The following is a 21,426-nucleotide window of genomic DNA, read 5'->3' as shown; positions in this document are numbered from 1 at the left end:
GTTTTTTTTTTGGTGTAATGATGTAATTTTTAAAGCTGAGAAGCAAGAGTTGCATCACTGATTAATTTTTGATTTTTTTTAATACCAACGTTTTATGTTTTCACTTTTGTTGTCTGTGTCTGCTGAGAGCCAGAAGTTACTGTCTTGAATGGTAAATTGATACAATACAACCTACAAAGGAGCCTTAAAAAGAAGTTAGCGGAGATGTTTGCTACCTTTCATCTGTTTGCCACGTGTGCAAAGTAACATTGTTCAAGCCATCAGTCATTATAAATTGCTTCCTGCTCTTTCTTCTAGTTATTGAAATGCTCAGTAAGTGACATGCTAATCTTGATGGTAAACCAGCTATGTAATGCTTAGTGCTTACTGCTTCCAAGTTTCAGCCTTATTCCATTGTTTCACCCACGAGAATTCTTCCCCTTCCTGCATTAGATGTAGGTGGGATCAGGCTTGCAGTACTGGCTTATTATTCCCCATAAAAAGCTAGGCAAGCCCTAGAGGGTTGATCTAGGGTGTTATTAATCTATTGTAGGAACTGTCGGCTAAAACAAAAGAACCCAAGGACGTGGGTTCTTGGGTTTCATTAAAGCAAGCTTAAGAAATGAATCAAAGTGAAATTGATGTGCCGTGGACTGAAAGACAGCAGTTGTGCAGGAGGCCTCGAATCAGTCTGGGTAGAGCTGTTGTGCCTGACAGTGTCTGGAGAACACCGAGTAAAGGAGAGCTGTCTAGATAAATACCGTCTGAAAGGTAGCTAGCACAGTCTGAGACAGCAATAGATGTACCCTTAAGACTTCCAGTCAAACACTGTTCCTGTGCTTTAACTCAACCGTTTCTCAAGGGAGTAGGTAGGTCTTCCAGAGGTTCCAGACACTTACAGAGAGCCAAAAGCTATTCGTAGCGAGTAATCCTGCACAGGTCCTGCAAATGTGAGTGGATAGGACCATATTTTTCTCTTTTGTTTGACTTCAGGACGCGAAGCCTCTTTTTCTTTAAGAATAAACAAATAAAGGCGAGGAAATGTAACAGTACTTGTCTGGAATATCACACGATGTGCAGAAGCTAAAGCTGCTGTGTGAACTCATACCTTGTTATTTCATCTCTGGACAGCTGAAGTGATTCTGGCCTCAAACTGATCTATTTTCTACACTGTAGTCTTTGGACAGCCTGAATCACTTTTTCCTTCCTTTTTCCTTTTTTTTTTCCCCCAAAGTTTTCATATGTCTGCAAAAGTTTCCTAGTGTTGGGTATCGAATTTTTTAAACACTACTGTACAAAGCTTAGTGCTAATTAGAGTATTTTAAAAATCCTTTCCTTTCCCACTAAAGAGAGAACCTGGAATATGAACAATTACCCTTTCACAGGCTTTTGTTGGTAGCAGCAGACTTAGAGATATTATAAACGATCTTTACAGAAAGCAATTAGATCAAAATAGAGACAGTCCAAAATGTTAATGCACTGTAACATGTTTTCTTAGTCTTTGTCACTAGACTGTATTATGAAGAAGAATGACTTCTTCGAGCAGCCTGTAGCCAGTTTTCCTTGCAGATGCTAAAGCCTTTAGCGTAACAGATTGCCTGTGTAAGGGTGTACTGGGAGAGGCTTTGAGAGGGAGGGAGGAGAGGGGTTGGAAAGCTATGGTTAAGTTTCCTCAGGCAGCCAAACCCCAGCTAAAGCACACGGTTTGAGTTTGTTGACGCTACTGTTCTGTGATCTGTTTACTTTTCCCTACACTGGTACTTCCAAAATAGTTCTCAGCTTTTTTCTTTAGCTTTTAGCTAGATACAGGTGATTCCGGAGTGTGTGTTTTGGTAGCTAGCGGAGTATATTCAGGTTAGTATAAGACAGAGCATTCACTTGTCTTTTAACATTAACTTAATTAAGGCACGTTCTGTTGTGGCTTAATAATGTGATGGAAATTTCCAGTTTTTGTAGAATGCACTTGATAATCTATGATGGAAAGGAAATCGACAGAGTAGTCTTCGAGCTTAGGGTTTCAATTAGCTTTATGTAACTCTACAGCTATCAGTCATTTCTGTCCATGTCAAGATGCTTTCAATCTAGGTCATCCCACTCAGTACAAACCACAAAATGATCGAGTGGTAAAAGATGATAGTCTGCGTTACTGCTCGGGAAGGAAATCGGAGACGTCGTGACTACTGGGGGATGGGGGGAGCAGTTGCTTTGCGCTGCCCTTATCTGGCCTTGCGGACTGCTAGTGGTTGGAGTGCATTATGCGCTCTCCTGGAGTATATCTGCTGGTTTAGCTTCATCCAGAAGGAACCCAGTTTGTGTGCTTTGAGACTGTTCTGTCATGCGAACCAAAGCATATTAAGTGGGATGATCAGGAAATTTGCGTCAACAGCACGCCCCTGATTTGAATGAAAAGGCTAATGTAGATATGGCCAGGAAATTCATTTAAACCACCATGTAAGTGCTTGGTACACCTAGAATGCACAGTCTGGGCTCAGAGACAGTATTCAAAATCTCGGAAAGTATATAGCAGAACTGGAAAAGGTACAGAGACAGAGGTGTAATAAGTGTGGGAATGGCTTCCATACAGGGAGAGACAAAAGAAACGGAAAGAAAACAGGGAACTCACTGTAGCCTATAAAAAGATATATAGTAAGGTGAAAAGGAATCATTCTTTGTCACTCCTGAAGATTTAAAGGGTACTGAAGGTAGTTAGCTAGAAACGGGCTTAAAGGAAACCAAAAAATGTTTCGTGCATTACATAGCTGCCTTGTGGAGCATATTGTGGATACTAAAGCATAAACATGTTAAAAGTAGATGGGCAACTCGGGAAGAAGTTTATCAGTTGAACATAGCCACATGGGTGAGGATTTCTCCAGTAGGAAACTGTAGACTACTGAGCGCTAGAGCTGGGAGAAGACTCCTTCCCTATTTATTGCACTTCTTCCAAGTGTCTGCTGATTATTGTCAGGCACAGACTGCTGTATGCACCTTTAGTTTCATAAGGTATGGGAAGACTTTGCTGTCATCACTTGGGCCAAATGGTGGTATTCTGAATAAAGTAGTGAAGAGGCTCAATGAATAGAGAGGCATGCATTTAGATTTTTTTTGATTAATATTCCCATGGCAGGGAATAGAATTATATTTGGTGGCGTTAGAATGAAACAGCAAAAAGAAGGTGCTGAAACAAACTAATAAAACTCATCAAGTCACTTGTTTTTTCTTTCCTGGATCTTATGCTCTTGTTAGGCACACTGTGGTTTTGATATCCTGTGCTCAGCTGCCTTCTAAGTCATCTTCCTTCTACCTGATCACTTCTTCAGTATCTTCTTCAGATACCTTCATTTCTGGTAATTCACAGGAGATTTGGAGTTTAGATGACTAAATCATAATGGTTGAGGAGGGGATTAGTGTCAGTTTGACTTAAGGGCAGTAGGAAAAGCTTACCTTTTAAAGCTGTTCAGGAATGTTGAATAAATCTATCCATATGTTTACTTGTGTTTTGTTCAGTATATAAAATAGGCCAGAATTAATGTCCTTGGGTGGATATCATTTGTATACCTCTTGATATGCCATCTATATTAGTTTGATTCCATTATTCTTAGTTCTCTCTTTTGCCGTCATAAACACTTTTTCTTTCTTGATCCTATTGCCACTGTGTAGACTAGCAAAGTTCATAATGCAGACCTGTAGACTTGTGCTTTAGTTTTTTTTTTTTGTATTTCATCAAATGAAGTTGCTGCTTGAGTATACCTTTTGCGCCTGCTGCATATAGAAGGCTGAGAATGCGAGAGAGAAAAGAGACAGTGCAAGACCTGTTCGGTTTTTTTTTTTTTCCCTAATTCTCCCTTAGCTATAACTCCTGGAGGTGCATGTATACAATAGCTGCTTGCTTTGGGGATGAACACGTTGGCTCATTTGAAGTGGGGTGGGGGAGAATAACCATGCAGGCTTTTGACAAACTAGACAAATAGAAAAGGTACATGAAAGAGTAGTTGTAACTTAGAAGTTACTAACAGACCTCCTTATTGTCCATCTAGGTCAATGTCTTGAGAAGACAACAGCGCATGATCAAAAACCGGGAGTCAGCCTGTCAGTCACGGAAGAAAAAAAAAGAATACATGTTGGGACTGGAGGCCAGGCTGAAAGCAGCCTTACTGGAGAATGAGAGACTCAAGAGAGAGAATGGCTCACTAAAAAGGCAACTGGATGAAGTGGTGTTGGAGGTAAGAGATTTGGATGAAGAACTAACTGTATATAAAGATGGAGTTGTTCAGGTGGAAGGCACTTGAATAGAATCATAGAAATGTTGATTAGAAGAGACCTCTGAGGGTTTCTGGCTCAGCTTCCTACTCGGAGCAGGATTTTTGCAAGCTCCAGGTCAAGTCAGCTGTCGTATTGTCTAGTTGCCTTGAACAGTTTTAATTCCATATTTCATGGTGCTTCTGAAGATTTCACCAAGAAAATGGACTGGATAGAAGCTGAATATAATGTACAAAATAACCAGTTTCATTTTAAAGCAGTCTTGGGTATGCTCATACACAGGTATAAATCTAAAAAGCAAGTTTAATTTGGTTTATTTAGCTTCTGAAATACTCTTGCATGTCTGTGAGCTTGATTTTTTTACTGCGTGTCTTTTGTGTTTTTCCTGTCTAGAACCAGAAACTCAAAGTCTCATCTCCAAAGAGAAGAACTCTGTGTGTGATGGTGATACTGGCTTTCATAATGCTGAATTGTGGTCCACTGAGGTAAGCTGTCTGGGAACATCTCTTTGCCCTTCCCCAATACCCTCGCTACTCCTTGTAATCCATAGCGAGTTTGCTGCCTATTTTTTTTTTTTTAATTTGAATCTTTACTACAGACTGTGATGTTGTTTAAAACTTTGAACCTGAAACCTAGCTTTTTCTTCTTCACTCTTCTCTTGCACAGAGGGAGGTGTAATGGTGCCTCTTTTGGAGTCCCTCTGGCAAGAAGAGATGGATGTTATACTTCCCATTTATCTTGGTTTAGCATTTTGCTAACCACTGTAGCGTTCAGCAGTTTCCCTTCTGCATTTACACCTGAAGGGATAAAAGAGCTACGTCTAGAATCCTTTTAGCCTAAGCAAAAAGTTGGAAAGAGACTTTGAGGACACGTCTGCTTGTTTATACCTGTGTTAATCTCAATCGCTGGGTGTTTAAGCCATTTTTCGCATCCAGTGCGGTAGATTCCAGTGTTTGTTCCAGTGCTTTGTGATCCTTACCATTAGGTGTGTCCAGCCTCAGTCTTCCTCATTAGAACTTAAGCCCGTTATTACCTGTTTTACAAATCCGGTGAAGAGGCTTTTTCCTCTTTCTCCCTTTAATAGCTTTATACAGCCTTGAAGGCTATTGCCAGTTTTGTTCTTCACATACTGAAGGTTCTTTGATTTGAGTGTTTTTTCTCCCCATAAGCTTTCAAACCATGCAGATAAATTTCTCCTTTTATTTTGTGCGTATCTGTTATTAGAGAATAGTTAGGCTTCTGACTATAAATTAGTCACAACTCAAGACTTTTTTTTTCCTGACTGTGACAATCACTTCCAATGCTTGATTTTTGAGTTCTTAATGATATTAGTAAAATTTCTAAAACTGAAATTACTTTTGAAGTATTTAGGCTTACTGTTTCTTATCTCTCAGGCAGTGAAATACAGCTGATAATTTTACTTTGATATAGATCATGTTAAAGCAGAAAGTTTCTAAGTGCATTTAGGGGTTATACTGCGATTTTTGACTATTAAGCAGAAAAATCAGCTTCCATATATTGAGCGCTTGATTTTTATATCCCACCCCATCTGCAAACATTACCACTCACTCAGGAGACACTCCTCTTTACTTGGTGAGAACTAACAGAATCAGTAATATTTCTGAAGCCAGAAGAGAGTTTAATTTCATCCGCGTTAGGATGAGGAGTTGGAATGCATGAAGTGTTAGTTTTGACAGTCTTGGACACAGGACAGAAGAGGAGAGTGGGAAGCCTTTTACCACGGTACTCTAAAGTTGGCATGCCAGCTCCTCCACCCTCTGGTCTGAGTAATCTGTTGATTTGATAGCAAGAGACTGCTGTCAGAGTAGACTGAAAGATCAGTTTGTGTTTATATCTTTATAACAATAGATAACTATGCAAATATAACAGGGTTAATTTTTCTGTTTTTAACTTGTCTATTCAGGAAAGTAGATAAAGTGAAAAGGATGTCTGGCTTTTCCTGGCACTCAAGTGTAATAGCTAAGCCTGAACTACATGGCCTGTGTCAATATTGGATGTAGATGATGGGGAGAAATGTAACTGAAAATAAGCAAGGAATTGCTCTTACTTTTCTGCTTTTTCTCCTAGCAGAATGAATGTTTGCGTTACAGTCTAGTATTTTAACTGCATCAAGGTGATGCGAATGTTGATTTTGCAATACCCTTCAGAAGGCCCAGAGTGTGGGCTATACAAACCATTACTTAAGATTTCACTCCTTCCTTGTACATTTTATTCCTCTTATGGAGGTGTTAGTGATTGGTAGCTCCACAACCGCGAGTAATGATTGCTGTTCTGCTGAGTTTTTAACAATCGAAACTTGCAATATGTGTGCACTTTTTTCAATCCTTGCAACAACTTATAGAAACAAGGCATTTTTATGATAATGTCTGTGCTTGCTCATCGTTCAGCAAAAGAAATTTTTTTTTCTGAAGTAGCTAGCTGTGGAATTCCTAATTTTCAGGCAGTGATCAACTGGAGATAAATCTGATTTGAAACTTTGTGGCAGTATTACCATTTCTTCTTTGTAGGAAAGCATTTCATCTGCACACCTATATAGACCTATGATGGCATTCAGGCCCAGAATATTTTGATTGAAGACCATATTAGCAGTGTATATTTCATTATTTAAAATCAATGAACCATTAGAGTGAGAGAGAGAGCGCAAGCACAATGTCTTTAAAGAAGAAGGGGGGTAGGAATTTCATCCCCTAAGTTCTGTAGCTAATTTTGAAATTCTCTTAGTTGGCCTTAATTGCAAGATGCTTTGGAACTTCTTAATCGGAAGGGATAGGTTTTTTGAGGGCTAGAGGTAAAACAGAGGAAAAGATGTACAGGTTTTTTCTTTATTTCTCTACTTCTATCAAATCATAGAAGCCAGAAAAGTGGCCAGGTTTTTTGGGGGACTGGAATATATATATATATGTGTGTATATATAAATATATATATATATATATATATATATATATATATATATATATAGCATGAAGTTCAACAAAGGCAAGTGCAAGGTCCTGCACCTAGGCAGGAATAATCCCATGCACCAGTACAGGCTGGGGGTTGACCTGTTGGAAAGTAGCTCTGCAGAGAAGGACCTGGGAGTGCTGGTGGACAAGAAGTTAAACATGAGCCAGCAGTGTGCCCTTGTGGCCAAGAAGGCCAATGGTCTCCTGGGGTGCATTAGGCAGAGTGTTGCCAGCAGGACGAGGGAGGTGATCCTGCCCCTCTCCTCAGCCCTGGTGAGGCCTCACCTGCAGTACTGTGTCCAGTTCTGGGCTCCCCAGTACAAGAGAGACATGGCACTCCTGGAGAGAGTCCAGCGGAGGGCTACCAAGATGATTAGAGGGCTGGAGCACCTCTCCTGTGAAGAAAGATTGCAAGAGCTGGGCCTGTTCAGCCTGGAGAAGAGAAGATTGAGAGGGGATCTCATCAACGTGTACAAGTATCTGAAGGGGGAGTGTCAAGAGGATGAGGCCAGCCTCTTCTCCGTGGTGCCCAGCAACAGGACAAGAGGCAATGGGCAGAAACTGAAGCACAGGAAGTTCCATCTGAACCTGAGGAAAAACTTCTTCACTGTGAGGGTGACAGAGCATTGGAACAGGTTGCCCAGAGAGGTAGTGGAGTCTCCTTTGCCGGAGATATTCAAAAGCCGTCTGGATGTGATCCTGGGCAATATGCTCTAGGTGACCCTGCTTGAACAGGGAGGTTGGACTAGATGATCTCCAGAGGTCCCTTCCAACCTAAACGATTCTGTGTGTGATTCTGTGTGTAATATGAAGCAGTAGGGCAGGCAATCCTGCAAACCCTTCTTGGCCTAGAGGAGAAGGACACCACGTGTTACCTCTGGATGAGGGGGAATCTGTTCCTGATTCACTGAAGAAAGGCACAGAAGAAGTGCTGTGAAAGGTGGAGGGAGGTGTTGGTAGGACCCGGAAGTTCTGATGTCCTTTCCCAAAGCCCAGAGGGTGAGCAGAGGCAGTCTGCTGGTAGCTCTCCCTTCCTACAGAACTGCATGGCCGCACGTGGGAGAAACTGAGACTGCTAAGTTCTTCCTGAGCAAGCCACTGCCAAACTAGCCATTAAAGAAACCTAAATGTTACAGGCTGTGGTAGTAAATTAATGCAGCTTGCAGTTTCCTCAGCAGATAAGACCCAAAGTCAACCTGTGATGCAGTGACACAGACCACGTTTGTCTAACAGCTGTGCTATAGTGAGAGCACTTTCCTCGCACGCTGTGGTCTGTGTACTTAAACAGCCAGTGTGGCGTTTGGCACTCGGGACCCCACAAAATAACATCTGGATGATGGGCTGTGTGGTTAGTTCTGTATTTTCTTCTGCATTCGTGGGGTGTGTGGCTCTAACACTGGTTTATACGTAGTGTTATTTGTTGGTCTTAAATCTCGTTTACTCTGTACTTAAAAGGTGAGATGTTTGGGATGTTTTATAGAGGATTCTGAGGCAGTGCTGTTATGCCACTTTAAGCTTATGGGAAGTAGTCCAAGATCTGGCAGCTTTTGGCAAACGGATATAGCAGATAAAATTATTCTGCTGGAAAAGATTCTTTCCTGCTGACAAATATACTATGGGTATGGGTGATCTGTAACATATAACTTGGGAGTATGGGAGTGGCACGGAAAGCCTGGTAGGGAAGCTGGCGTATCAGCTCGGGAAACCTGCTTGAAAGACTGGAGGGAGAGTCTAGTCTCATGCACTTAATTGATGAAATACTTTTCAGAACATCCTCCAGCCTTGGAAATGGCACCATGTTAACTCTGCTAAAAGAACGTAAATTGAATGATTTAATACTTTCTGATCCTGAATATGGTTTGTATAGAGTTAATGGTAACTGCACATTGATGTTGTACTACCTTGCTAAACTAGGAGTATGTTGGTAGTGGATATTTGTATAGAAAACTGAAACTTTCAACTACTAAAAGCAGAAAAAGGAATGTAGCAGGAAATCTGTTAGTGTAAGTTTCTCTTTAATGTAGTTGCTTTATACTAGATGAAAGGTGCCCAGGAATTTCCCATCTGTGTCAATGAACTGTTCTGTAATCTTAGTGAATTATTTAGACTTGGATGTAACATCTTTAAAAATTTTCCTTTTGTTATTACTTGTGAATGATTGGTGAGGTGTATGAAGGGAAGAGAGTCCATTCTGATTTCACTCCCTGAAGAGGTCATCCCTTTTCCCCGCACTTGCATACCCTAAGGTGCAAGACGGGAATTGGCAGCCCACGGTGTTTGCACAAAAGGCAGTGGGCGTGCAGACCTTGGCTCGCCGCAGGGCTGGGAGCTGGAACCGCAAGATCTGGAGGCAGGCGTCTGTGAGAGGCAGTGTCAGTCGGTACATTTACCTTCTCAGCTGATTAGCACTCCTGAAAGACTGCTGACCTCTGGTATTAAGAAACATCTGATTAGCTGTGCGTTTGGATTCATCACTTAGAACATGAAAACTGGAGATGTTTAGACTGTTACAATTCCTAGATTCCTTTTCCTGCTCTTGTTTAATTTCCCCATTTATGTTAGTCTGTGCCTGGGTAGTAACCAGATCTGAAGGGGTTAGCTTTGTTTGTGCTCATTTGAAACAAAACCAAACACATGTTCTAGTTTAAACAATCTCACTTTCTTTTTTTTTTTTAATGGAAATCCTGCATGTGATAGTAATGTATTCACAGAAAATTGACCAGTGAGTTGGTAGAGATTGGTGACTGTCAAATTCTTACCCTTTTTCTCTTTGTAGTAGGAGTAAAAGAAACTTAGAAAGATTAGGAAAGAAGATACAAAAGGGAATTTTCTGAGTCTGTGCTTCTTGGGGCAGTAGCAGCAAAGCAAGTAAGCCAGATACTTGCTAATGGCCCTGATGTTATTTTCTTGGCTATGAAAAGCATTCAGCTAGATTCTTCCCTGCTCCTCACCCCCCATCAGCCTGCTCAAGCTACGTGGTCATCATCTTCCATCAGTAGTTTTAGAACATTTATAAAGATGTTAGCCAGGACGTGTCTTAACTACTATTTCAGATATTTAATGGATAGAAAACAAAGGAAAATTCAAGTTGGAGGGATGAAAAACAGATCTGCAAGAAGAGATTGGACAGGAGGTTTAAGGTGATGTCATTGCCCGCCCGCCCCTTACACCTTGGCCATCTCTGTATGGCTGGAACCCCTTGGAAACTGGAAAAGAGGTTTTATGAAATAACAGAAAATTCTTGAGCTGTGTTTGTGGTAGGAGGTGACTGAAATGATGATTGATTGGAGCTAAGTAAAGCTGCTGCTTGAAAAATCTTGTATCCTATTGACCTGCAGCAGCTGCACTAGAATTGCTGGTCTTTCATAGAGACTCCCATGCAGTTCTTCTCCTGAATATCCTAGTAGGTTTTCCTCTGCTTTCCAGAGCTATCCTGGAAACTGTGTAATCTATTAAAGTTTAGAGCCATTGAGCAACCTGCTAGTAAAGATAGCAGCCTGTATAACTGGGAAGAGTGATTTGTCTGCTCTAATCGTTGCTGTCTACAATGTATAAAGAAGCAGTGATTTTGACCCTGGAAAGACTGAAGGATGTGTCTCATTTCTAAGACTGATAACACAAATGTTAGGGGAAAAAAAAAGGAAGTGGTGAGATTCATCATCTTTATTACTAATCACAAGGAAACCACCCATGAGTAGCTGCAATTGTATGCTACCATGATTTGCTGCTTGTGCATGGGTACACTGCGCGTTTAAATACGCAGCTAGTACTGACTAACATTGTGCAGACTAGATGGGACGCTAATCTGGGTGATGGTGGGAGACTTACATTTTGCTTGCTTTATGCTTTAATGTTTGCAGTAATGGATGACGAGTCTCTTTTTTAAATTTTTTGTTACTTTAAGCTCTCAATTGAGTTAGAGAGGGCTCAAAGCTACAAAACTGCTCCATTATCACACCTTTTGTCTTGTGATGTAGTTTTTTCTTCAGGAGAGAGAGAAATAAAGAGGGAGAGGGACAAGCTTGGATGTGGGTTTAGGTTCCACACCTCTTGATCTCTCCTGATGGGTTTATGGACTGAATAAAATCCAATGCATGGATTTCCTTACAAACTACAAGAGTAGGAGCAGGAATCAATTCCTTCCTTTACTGGTCATGGTCACATGTTCATCCAGAATCCTGGCCGAGTTATGCCTTGGACTGACTGTGCTCTTTTCTTTACACCATCCTTTTGGTGATGGGGCTGTTGCAGAGCTGGTGCGGAATGCCAGAGTTACACTGGTTGATAACTTATCCCTTTCTCCATGGGTTCAGGCTTTGCTGCTGCTGCTCTGCTGTGAAAAAGAAAGAACATCTTGGATGCTCAAGGTTAAAATGGGATGATGTGAACTTAATAATGTGCTAGTTGTGCTCACTACATTATTTGAATTTTAGGGGTGCTTCTTTTCATGACTTCTGGGAATATAGTAACTGTTTGTTCAAACTCACAGCTGATAGTTTTTATTTCCCCCAGAAATGCTCCTAAAGATCTGCCCTACCTTAGCGTGTCAGAAGTTGCTACTTGGAAGCAAACTACTGCCCTGTTTGTTGTTGTTTTTTCTTCTTCTCTCCTCTCTGTGAAGCTTGACACCCAGGGCCCCCTGAATTCCTATATATATTGCAGAATGGTGAATTACTTCAACTGACAGTAGTTTTTTGCCCTTGTGCAAGGCAGCCAGCTTCACAAAATAGAATATAAATGTCATTAAACCACCACCTTGGTTACAGTTACTGCCGCACACACTGACTTCTGTGGTTGATGTCAAAGGTGTTTATCCCTTTATCTGTTGAAATATCTAAAAATAGGGAGCATAAGAAACATTTGCAAAGAGATGGGGGCACTTGCTGAAGTCACATGTTTATGCACTCTAAAAACACCTTTTCAAATGTGTTTCTTTAGCATCACTGGTCATGTATCTGAAGAGACTCTGGAAAAGGAATGGTTATCAAACTAGATTACGGTCTTGTCTTGTGTAGAGACAAAGTTATCTAGCTAACCTGAAACTAGTAGGACTAAGTTAATTGTGTATGATGCCTTACTATGACCGTTTATCCAGCATTTTGGATTCGACAGGATCTAGGAGGACCTCTAGGACATTCTAACATAGCTCTTTTAGAGAGAAAATTGCCAACACTGAAATCTGTGTCTGAAGCACATCCTGTTGTTATGGTGAGGAGCTGCCAGCTATAACTCATAAAGCAGGGAGAACTTTGCAGCCTTGTTTCATGCACCGGGTTTGGGAGTCAAATACGCAAAAGTTTCACCCTGAATGAACATTGTGATTGAGACTGCTTGTATCAGGCTTGCCCAAACTTTAGCACAAAAGGCAAGTCCACTTCCAAATAGTTGTATATAACTTTGTAAGCACCAGGTGGTGAAGCTTGCTTCTTTTCTAACAGCTTTATTGTAAGTAAATTGCTTTAAAAAAGCCACAAACCAAAAGCAGGCACGCAGACTGTCATCCAGTTTATAGGTTTCGTTCATCTTCCTTCCCAGCAGAGGAAAACAGCTGGGCTCCTTTCGCCAGCTTTGCAGCCCTGGCAGAAGTTAATGCCGTGCTGTGAATTTGGAGCAGTCCAGCAGATGATGCCCTCATCGGCAATAAGAAGTGAGAAAACTTTCCAGAGAGCGTTTGGCACTGTGGCAGTCTTGTCTGGAACCGGTTAGGAAGAGGACGACATCTTTGATTGGTGTCACCCAGCGCTGTCAACTTTTTTATCTGCTTGGAAAGGTCCCAACTCGTATGCAGAGATGGTTGTGTCCCCAGAAAAGGTTTTGTTACGGTATCACTATTTGTTTTGGTCTACAAATTACTGTACAGCTTAAATTCCAGTATTCAAAACTTTTAAGTGCAAAAGATTTGTTCAGCCAGAGTTACAAATGAAATTTAGTTCAGGCTCCTGGCAAGACTTGCTTTCACATTTATCAAACTGACGTTCAAACCAAAGAAGTAAAAATACAGCTAAAATATCGGGTGCCATGGAATTCCTGGAGAACCATGACAGAGGGGTGTTGCTTTTCTTTTCCTCCTGTAATCAGTTATCTACGTTTTTTGAACAAACATCGCATGAAGTGCTTAGTGGTTCTTTCTTTTTTCTTTGGATCTGATTTTGCATCTTAAACAAGCCCATAGCCCAGCCAGCTTGGACAGAGTGTTTGTGGCTGTGTGAAAACCCTTTAATGCCCAGAATATCTGTAACATCCAAACACAGGCTGTGAAGCCTGCATAGACACCCCAGGTTTGTAAGTGTGGTGGAACAGAACAGAGCAGTTCCAACCTCTCACTGGTCGTCTTGTCCGATAAAGGCAGTTTGCAGCCTTGGTCTTTCTGGATTTGTAACATGGGGCAGGAACTCATTTCCTGCAAACAATAGGACTTGCTCAGGGCAGATGTGGCCAAGTGTTCTATTTTGCAGCCTCTCCAAATTCTCATTTTGTAACCCAACTGAATGAAAAACTTGTGCTTGCTTTTGCCATCTGTCATATTAAAACGAGTTTTTTTTTTTCCAGCAACTGTTGATATTTTAGCTGAAAATGCTGTTTTACAGCAGCTTTTTCCCTCTAAATGGAATTGCCTACCTTTCCTTTTCACTGTTTCTGTCCTTCTCTGTATGATGCTTTTAAATGCTGAACATTGATTTAATCTTCAGGATGATGCTGTTGGGATCTGCTCCATAGTCTCTTCCTGTTCCATCTCACAGAGCTGCTGTTCTGCCTGGTGCTTGGAAAGCTCAGTATGCCTTAACTAAGGCAGGTATTTCCGATGCACCTCTGCAGGAGAGGTCGGTCCTCCTTCATCCCAGCTGCTAATGGAATTCTTTGGTGAGAACTCATGCTTTTCCCCATGTCTATGTGAGAGGTCAAAGAGGAAACTTTTCTGATGTCCTTTGTCATGCCCTCATGTAGGTACTTGGCAAGGAATGATCTTTGGGAGGAAGGAGTCAGATGAGGATATAGACCCTTAACTTGCATGTCTTCTCCTCTCCATTATTTGAAAACGGACCCCTATTTGCAGACAGGTTTTACAAGTGAGCGCTTGTGTGGGCAAGGAAGGGAAAGCAGCTATATGATGGAACAACAGAATCTTCTGTTCAGAAGGGGAAGAATTAACAAAACTCCCTAAATAACTGGAAAGTAAAGGACAGGCAGTATTTCAAATTGCTTTATTATTATTATTATTTTTTTTGTCTTATCAAAAAGGAAGGTTCTCTTGATACTGGATCATTATTACAAACCAAAGGATCAAGGAAGGGCTTTTTTTTTTCCTCTCCCCTTTCTTCTCTCTAGCCGCATTTGAGACTGAGAAGAATGCTTTTGATCATCTCCAAGATTCTGCAAGAATGAGTGGGATAGGGGAGGCAAGTGTAGCCCATGTAGTTTAAGGCAGCAATTGCTGCTGGCCCTGCTTCAAAAGAAGCATGTTGTGGAGAAATAACACTCCTGATAAAGAAAAAGCATTGCAATAAATACCATAAATATTATCTTATTTGCTTTCAAGTTGGTGCCTTTGTTCTCAAAAGTGGTTTATGCTTGTAGGGACTGCAAAACGTAGTCTGTGTGCATCCTTCTTTGTTGCTCACTGCTGAAGAAATCTTTCAGGTTGAAACCTCCCATGCTTAGTTTCTGCCAGAGTGAAATTTTAATGAAAAGCTTTAGGTGTTTTAAGTAGGAGGAGAGTAAAAATAAACACTTTCCTTCTATAAAAGCTGATATAATAAAGTGAGGTTTTGGTTTGTTTTTTAAGTAGCTGTACAGCTAAAACAACTGAGTTAGAAAAACTGAAGACTAACTGTGATTGCAGAGCAGTGTGTATCTTTATCCTGCATGAAGTTGGCTTGTATTTCTCTATTTTCATTCGGAGAGTTCAAGGTGAACTGGAGTAATAATGTTACATGTGGTATTTCATCTGATCTAGTCGCTTCCCCAAAATGGGACCTGAAATTATGGGACCCACCTTTGCAGAGCTAGGTGAATAGGGAGAAAGAGCCATCATGGAAAATATGGATTTGTTAGGATTCTACTGGTTAGGTTTTTATCAGCTTTAACTAAGTGCTTTTATGAAAGGTGTCTTTTGTTCAAAGTGTCATTTGGAACAGGAAGGAGGAAAAGCAGGATAGGCTAAAATGCCAGATCCAGTAGGTTCACCAATGCAGTGGATGGCTACTTCATTTTGGGATGTGGGTGAAACAGGTTGCAGGAGAATGCTCTGACTTACAGATCTTCTGTGATGGATAGTTTTGGTTTCATGAATAAACTTCTGTATACTTCTGGCTGTCAGGGCTCCAAATTAGGTAGAGCAGGAACTTGGAGTCCATTTTGCAGGGGAGGGACTTTCAGCAGGAGCGTATGACGTCCTTTTAGACATAAGATTTAATTTTGAAGTCTAGTACTGGCTTGAATTGCTGCCAGCTGTGCTGATGCTTTCATCAGAAGAGAAGAAACGTGGCCTCTTAAAGTAGTAGATGGTGGAGATTTTTTCTTTGTGATTGGATATTGTGGTGGTGATGACGTAGGTTCTTCTGTTTTGTTGTTGGTGGTGGTGGTGGTGGTTGTTGTTGTTTTTTAATTTCTTTTTTTTGTTTGCTCATTTGTTTCTTCTAATTCTTCCGTGCAGCTCTGGCTTTGAGGGACAGAAGGAATCTAATGTACCATTTGTCTTGACCCAGACAGCACAACTTATATCACTTGCACTTTTCATCTGTATTTTTCTTTCCATTTGGGTAGTGTTATCTTAAAACAGATACTGCAGTGTCACAGAGCAGGGTTTCTCTCCTCAGCACTGAATATGGCTCATAGGACAAGAATAAATGGACTTATGTGTCTTTATTGTTGCTTCAAAGAATTTTACTTTTGTGCTAGGACAGCACTATGCCAGGCCCTTTACAAGCCTGGATCAAAGAGACTGTTGCTGTTTCATTAAATCTATAGGGTCCTACTGTCTTTTGGTCTCTGTGCTCATAGGGTTTTTTCCTGCTCTGTTGCTCCTGTGTTTTGCTTTTCCATATTGGATTCATGATGCTAGTGTTGAGCAGCTTAAATATGTTCTGGCTTCCCTGTTGTTTGAGAAAGGAGTATTTGCATGAAAGAAGACCCTCAGTCAAAGGCTATTTCCGATGTATGTCACCTTCTAGGTGTTCACAAAACATGTGCTCTGAGTGGGAAGGAAGCTTATATTTGTGTCATAAGCATAGCTGCGTTTAGAAAGAATAGAAACAATATTAGCAAATATCAGTTGATGCTTAAAACATTAGTTTTGTTGCTGAGAGTTACTACCGGTCAGGTTAGGTGCTGTGGCATATACTGGGAGATAACTCCTGCCCGTGGGGTTGCCTGTGCTCTGTTGTAACGCTCGTCTTAATCTACAGGGCTCTGAATAAACCATCTGTCTTTCCGTTCTATGCATCAGAAGCAACGAGACTTCTGGATGGTAGTTCACATATACAGTAAGGAAACTATCTATAAATGTTTTTCACTTTAGTGAAAACGGAGCCTATAACATTTGCAGTGCCCTGGTTCTGTGCTGCTGCCTGGAAACCTGGAGGAAACGAGGCACAGTCCAAGTGACGTCAGGCCTTTATCTGGAATTGCCCTGGCTCTGATGGTTCTGCCGAACGTGACACAGTTACTCATAGGGAGAGCTAGCTTACTGTTAACAGGAGCGCAAGTGTGTTGGCAAAAGAGAGAGGATTGCTAGGAAACTGTGTTTGAATACCTTCAACTTGGTTGCGGAGTATTTGATCTGCTCCCCTTGCTAGTTCTCACTTTTCTCTGTTATTATCGTTGGTATTCATTGCCTGTTACGGCATGATGGCATATAACAGACAGGAAAATGAGATCTTACCCTGCAGAGTTTATGCTCTGCTGCACAGGACAGATGGGGCATGAATTAAAATGTGCTCTGTAAGCCGTGGTCTCATCAACATGCTGTGGTCTTGTTGTATTTTGCATTTTTGCTGTGTTGCTGCTGGCAGTGCTTTGCTCTTGTCAGCTAAGAAGGTTAGGACTTGATTTTGTAAATGTATGTATTTTGGGAAGCAACCGTGTTTCCAAAAGAGTAAAGCTAGCCTCTGGGGAAGATATCTTAAAATATTGCTTTTGTGCCTTTAGGATACTTCACTGTAACTTGCCCTTCTAAACTAAGATGGAGTCATTCCCGTATAGTGGTTGTCTAGTTGTTTTTCCAGCTCCTGCTTAAAATACTGCTGCATTGCTTTGCATCGAGAGCAGCACAGAGGTTTGGATGCTGCATGGGTAGCATGCAGGGGAGAGCAGCCCCTGGGGAGGATCCTCTGATCAGTGCAAGCCTACCCCAGCAAGGCTGCCTGTCTGGGAAGAGGCCTCACGGCTGCTGTGTAGATGGAGTTGTCAGTCCTGCTAATGCCTCTAAATCCGTATGGGCTTGAACATAGATAAGTCTCTCGTTTTGTTAAATGATCGGCATAATATTCCAAGCCAACAGCTGCTTAGAATTCGGTAGCTGTGTTCTCTTTACATGCTGTATTCGTATAATTTGTGTCAATTATGTTATGGGACTAATGAAAGCAAAAGTTCAGGAGTACTTTGACTCGAATATAGGTAATTCTCTCCTGCCTGCAGGGCTTACAGATTGATTTCAATTTCATCAGGTGGGGCTATGGGGAAACAAGAAAACCAGAGCATCAAAATCCTTCCGGCAAGAGACACTGAGAAGGAGAACAGAATTACTTTTCTCTTGAGTCATGCTTTGAATCACAGTCATTTAATGGCACGAGATTCTAAGTTTCAGCATTAGATATGACACGAACCATATCCATGTAACACAGATACTAGCAGCCAGGAAGTTATTCACTTATTTAACACCTTACAGTAAAGTGTCTTGCGGATTCTTTGTGTATAAGTGATATGTTTTGCTATAGCTGTTTATATTTTCCAGAGTATTTGAAAAGGATGCCAGTGCAGTTGATTCCGCTGTGAGTTCTAACCATCGGACCAGAAATCTGCTGGAGTTCTCAGCCAGCCAGGAGTCCAGCACAGCTCAGAAAATACCTGGTGGCATAATTCCTGAGAAGACTAACAGGTGAGATGAGTATCTTTAATCTTTTGTAAGAGGCAGAGGACAGTGGTCCTTTTAGACCTCACTGTCCTTCCATTTGTTTTTTGGCCAGAATTATTATTGTTCTTGTAGAGCAACTGAAGTTACAATGTTTTGAAAGTTTTTCTTTTTTGTTTTGTAGCTACAGGAGTTACACGAGCTATTGATAAATATATACAAGCTATTTTTAATATCAGCTGAGACTTTATCCTAGGGAAAGCTGGTGTACGTTTAGTGTGGAGGAAGACAATGTTACGTGCATCTTACTGCTGCAAACAAAGGTGAAGCAAATCTGTCTTTCAGTGCTTGTAGCCCTTAGAGAAGACCTGTCACCCTTCTAAAGGTGAGCAGGCCTACAGATCCTGTGACACTTGTCTGTAAGAATTTCCTGATCACTTGATTAGGTGCTTTCTGAATGGACACTGCATAGCTGCCGATTACCCATACGAATCGTTCTTATTTTAGACTTTCTTTGGCACTGTCACAGCTGTTACCGATTGTTATTCCCTGATTTAGTTTTGAAGCTCTTCCCTAGGAGGCTAAAAAAAAAAAAAAAAGTCAAACACTTGATTAGTATTTGGAAACTGAGGTGATATGAGTGGTTCATATCTTGTAGCTGTACTGGTAACCTTCAGAGTGCGCTCCATCTAGGCTGTGCAGTATTTTTGTTGAATTCCTCTCCGATTTTGTGATTGCTGGCTTTTTTTTTTTTTTTGAAGATTCGGACAATGGAAGGGGGATTAAAAAAAACAGCTTTAAAAGAAGGAATAAATTGTCTAGCCCTCACTGTTGTGCAGGAAAATACCAAATAAATGTTTCTTAAAGGAGAGAGACTTGAAGACAAAGTTTTCTTAGAAACCTATTTTTAAGACATCCTGGAAATGTGTGGTCCTGTTCAAAGAACTTGCATATTAATATGCCTTCCACATAATTGGTGGCTTTAAGATCCTGAAAACAATTGTGCATGCTCCATCTTTAGTTCTCCATAGTCCAAAGGATAAGACTTTGTCAAGCCAAAATTTCACACAGGCATCTGATCAGGAGCGTAGGGCTAGGCATGAAGTAATACGGTCTTTGGACTGCAATCCGGCAAACTTTGGATGTTCCCTCACAGCTGAGTAGTAAACCAACTGTTTATTCGTGATAAGTCTGTAAAGTTATAGTTAGTTATGTTTCCTAAACCATGTCTCATTCCTAGTTGGTTTGTGGGGTAGGTCAAAAAGGTGAATTGAAACTACTACTGAAGGTGGTATAGATTAAATGTTTTGACTTTGCCCTGAAACAAACCAGAGGTATTCCTGTTGTTGATTTAAGCTGAGACGCAGTTAGTAAGCATAGTACTACTATGGCCGTAGTAGCCATTTGTGTCTGCTAATTTATTGTCAAGATACAGTTTAACTATGGGAGAACTCTAGTCCTTGAGCCATTGGACAACTGCTGTCCTTCACGTCCTGTTGCAGGAGGTTGTGCTCTCAGGTTGCTCCCTTCTTTCCTTGTATTTGACTTCAGTGAAGCATTCTCTAGAATGGTTGCTGGTGGTTGCATTTATACAGATGCAAGGGGCATTAGGGTGTTAGTCCGATCTTAAGCCCATACCAAGCTCTTTGTGTAGATGCACGGCATGTCTTCTGTTATATGTTTGATCTCTGAAGTGCTGTGTATTTGATTCATCTAGCATATTTTGATGATTTATGCTTTGGGTAGAGGTAAAACCTTCTGTGCCCTGGATCTGGCAGTTCCTTTTTATCTACGTTTTTTTTCCCCCTTACAAATGAAGTCATCTAAATTCATCAACAACGAGGTTGTGAATTACATTAATCCCTTGAACCAACAGGCTTCTGGTTTGCTTAATTGAATTATTTTGAGTGTGCTAGGCAATGCCCATTATAATGGGCTGTGATAGTAGCTTGGTCAAAAACTTTGTTATATAATTTCCAGTGCTAGACCTCTACAGTCACTTCGTTTTACTAGCTGCTAAGCATACAAACCTTGTTCTGTATCGCTTCTCAAGCATCCTTCTCCTTAACAGGGAATAAGTTCTGCAGGCTACATATCTACTATAATAAAAATAACCCCTGCAGAAACACTGTTGTCAGATGTTGGGTTATAGTTCAATATAGATGACCAGGTTACCAGGTTACTTTTCAAATAAATATGATTTTTTTTTTTTTTTATCTCCAGGATTTCCAAACACTTAGAGCTTCAGAGTTATACATCTGACCGGTCTTGCCTTGCTGTATGATGTTAGGGAGAATGTGGTAGAAGAGAGTTTAGAAATATATGTAGCGATTTTCTCAACCTTTTCCAGCTGCTTTTTTGGGAAAAATCTGTTTGTTTTTTTTTTTTCTCATGATCTTTATTTTAGCTTGCATAGTAGAGATATTAGTCATGCTACCTCTCTTCTTCCTTTTCAAACTGCAGCATCTATGTTTTCAGTTGCTAAAGAGAAGGAATGGGAAGTTCAAGATTAGGAGCATGTTCTGAACTTAATGAATACTGTACCTTATTAGAAAATTGAGAGTCCATCCTTATGCTTATTCCTCCATTAACTCCTGAAGAGCTGTGTTAACTCCTCATAGGGAGCATGCTTATAGTCTGCTTCAGCAATTCCAGCCAGCAGTGCTAATGAATAAACTGTGTATTAGCCATGAATATGTTTATCAGTTATTTTGCTGAGGTTTATTTAGTTATATAGTCACTTTAACAAATGCTTAATTGTCTCCAGATGGAAGTCTGGCTAATCCAGCTCTTATTTTCCCCTTACAGGGTTTATCCTATCAGATCTTCTCTTTCCAGTAGAGTGTTTTGGCTGGTTCAACAAAGTCAGACACAGATGTGCAGAAAGCCCTAATATGTTTTGCCACGCAGAAAGAAGGCAATAAATCAAAATCGTTTTAATACTGTAGTTTTCTGCGGCCATGGTGAGGCTTTTGTGTCCGATGTGGCACGTTTCAGACCATGGAATAATTGTGTGACATAGTAGTAGAGTTGTTCTTTTAGGAGGATGTGCTAGTGCTTGTGCCGCCTCCTTTTTTACTTTTTCACCCTGTTTATTGGCAAGCAGTGAGCTCTTTGCTCCTTATTCTCCTTTATCCGTTTTAGACGCAGTAAATGGAA

General features: G+C 40.8%; 1 protein-coding gene across 4 annotated transcripts in view; it reads left to right on the top strand.

The window, feature by feature from the left end:
* Positions 1-21,426, top strand: part of ATF6 (activating transcription factor 6) — a 99,783-nt gene that overhangs the window by 12,227 nt on the left and 66,130 nt on the right. For all 4 annotated transcript variants that reach the window (XM_068952064.1, XM_068952065.1, XM_068952067.1 and 1 more), the window contains exons 8-10: positions 4,014-4,199; positions 4,630-4,721; positions 18,151-18,294. In XM_068952064.1, the coding sequence (XP_068808165.1) occupies positions 4,014-4,199; positions 4,630-4,721; positions 18,151-18,294 (422 nt within the window). The remainder of the gene's footprint in view (positions 1-4,013; positions 4,200-4,629; positions 4,722-18,150; positions 18,295-21,426) is intronic.

The sequence above is a fragment of the Struthio camelus genome, chromosome 8, assembly GCF_040807025.1.
Source record: "Struthio camelus isolate bStrCam1 chromosome 8, bStrCam1.hap1, whole genome shotgun sequence".
Classification (NCBI taxonomy): Eukaryota; Metazoa; Chordata; class Aves; order Struthioniformes; family Struthionidae; genus Struthio; species Struthio camelus.
This window is presented reverse-complemented; position numbering and strand designations above follow the sequence as displayed.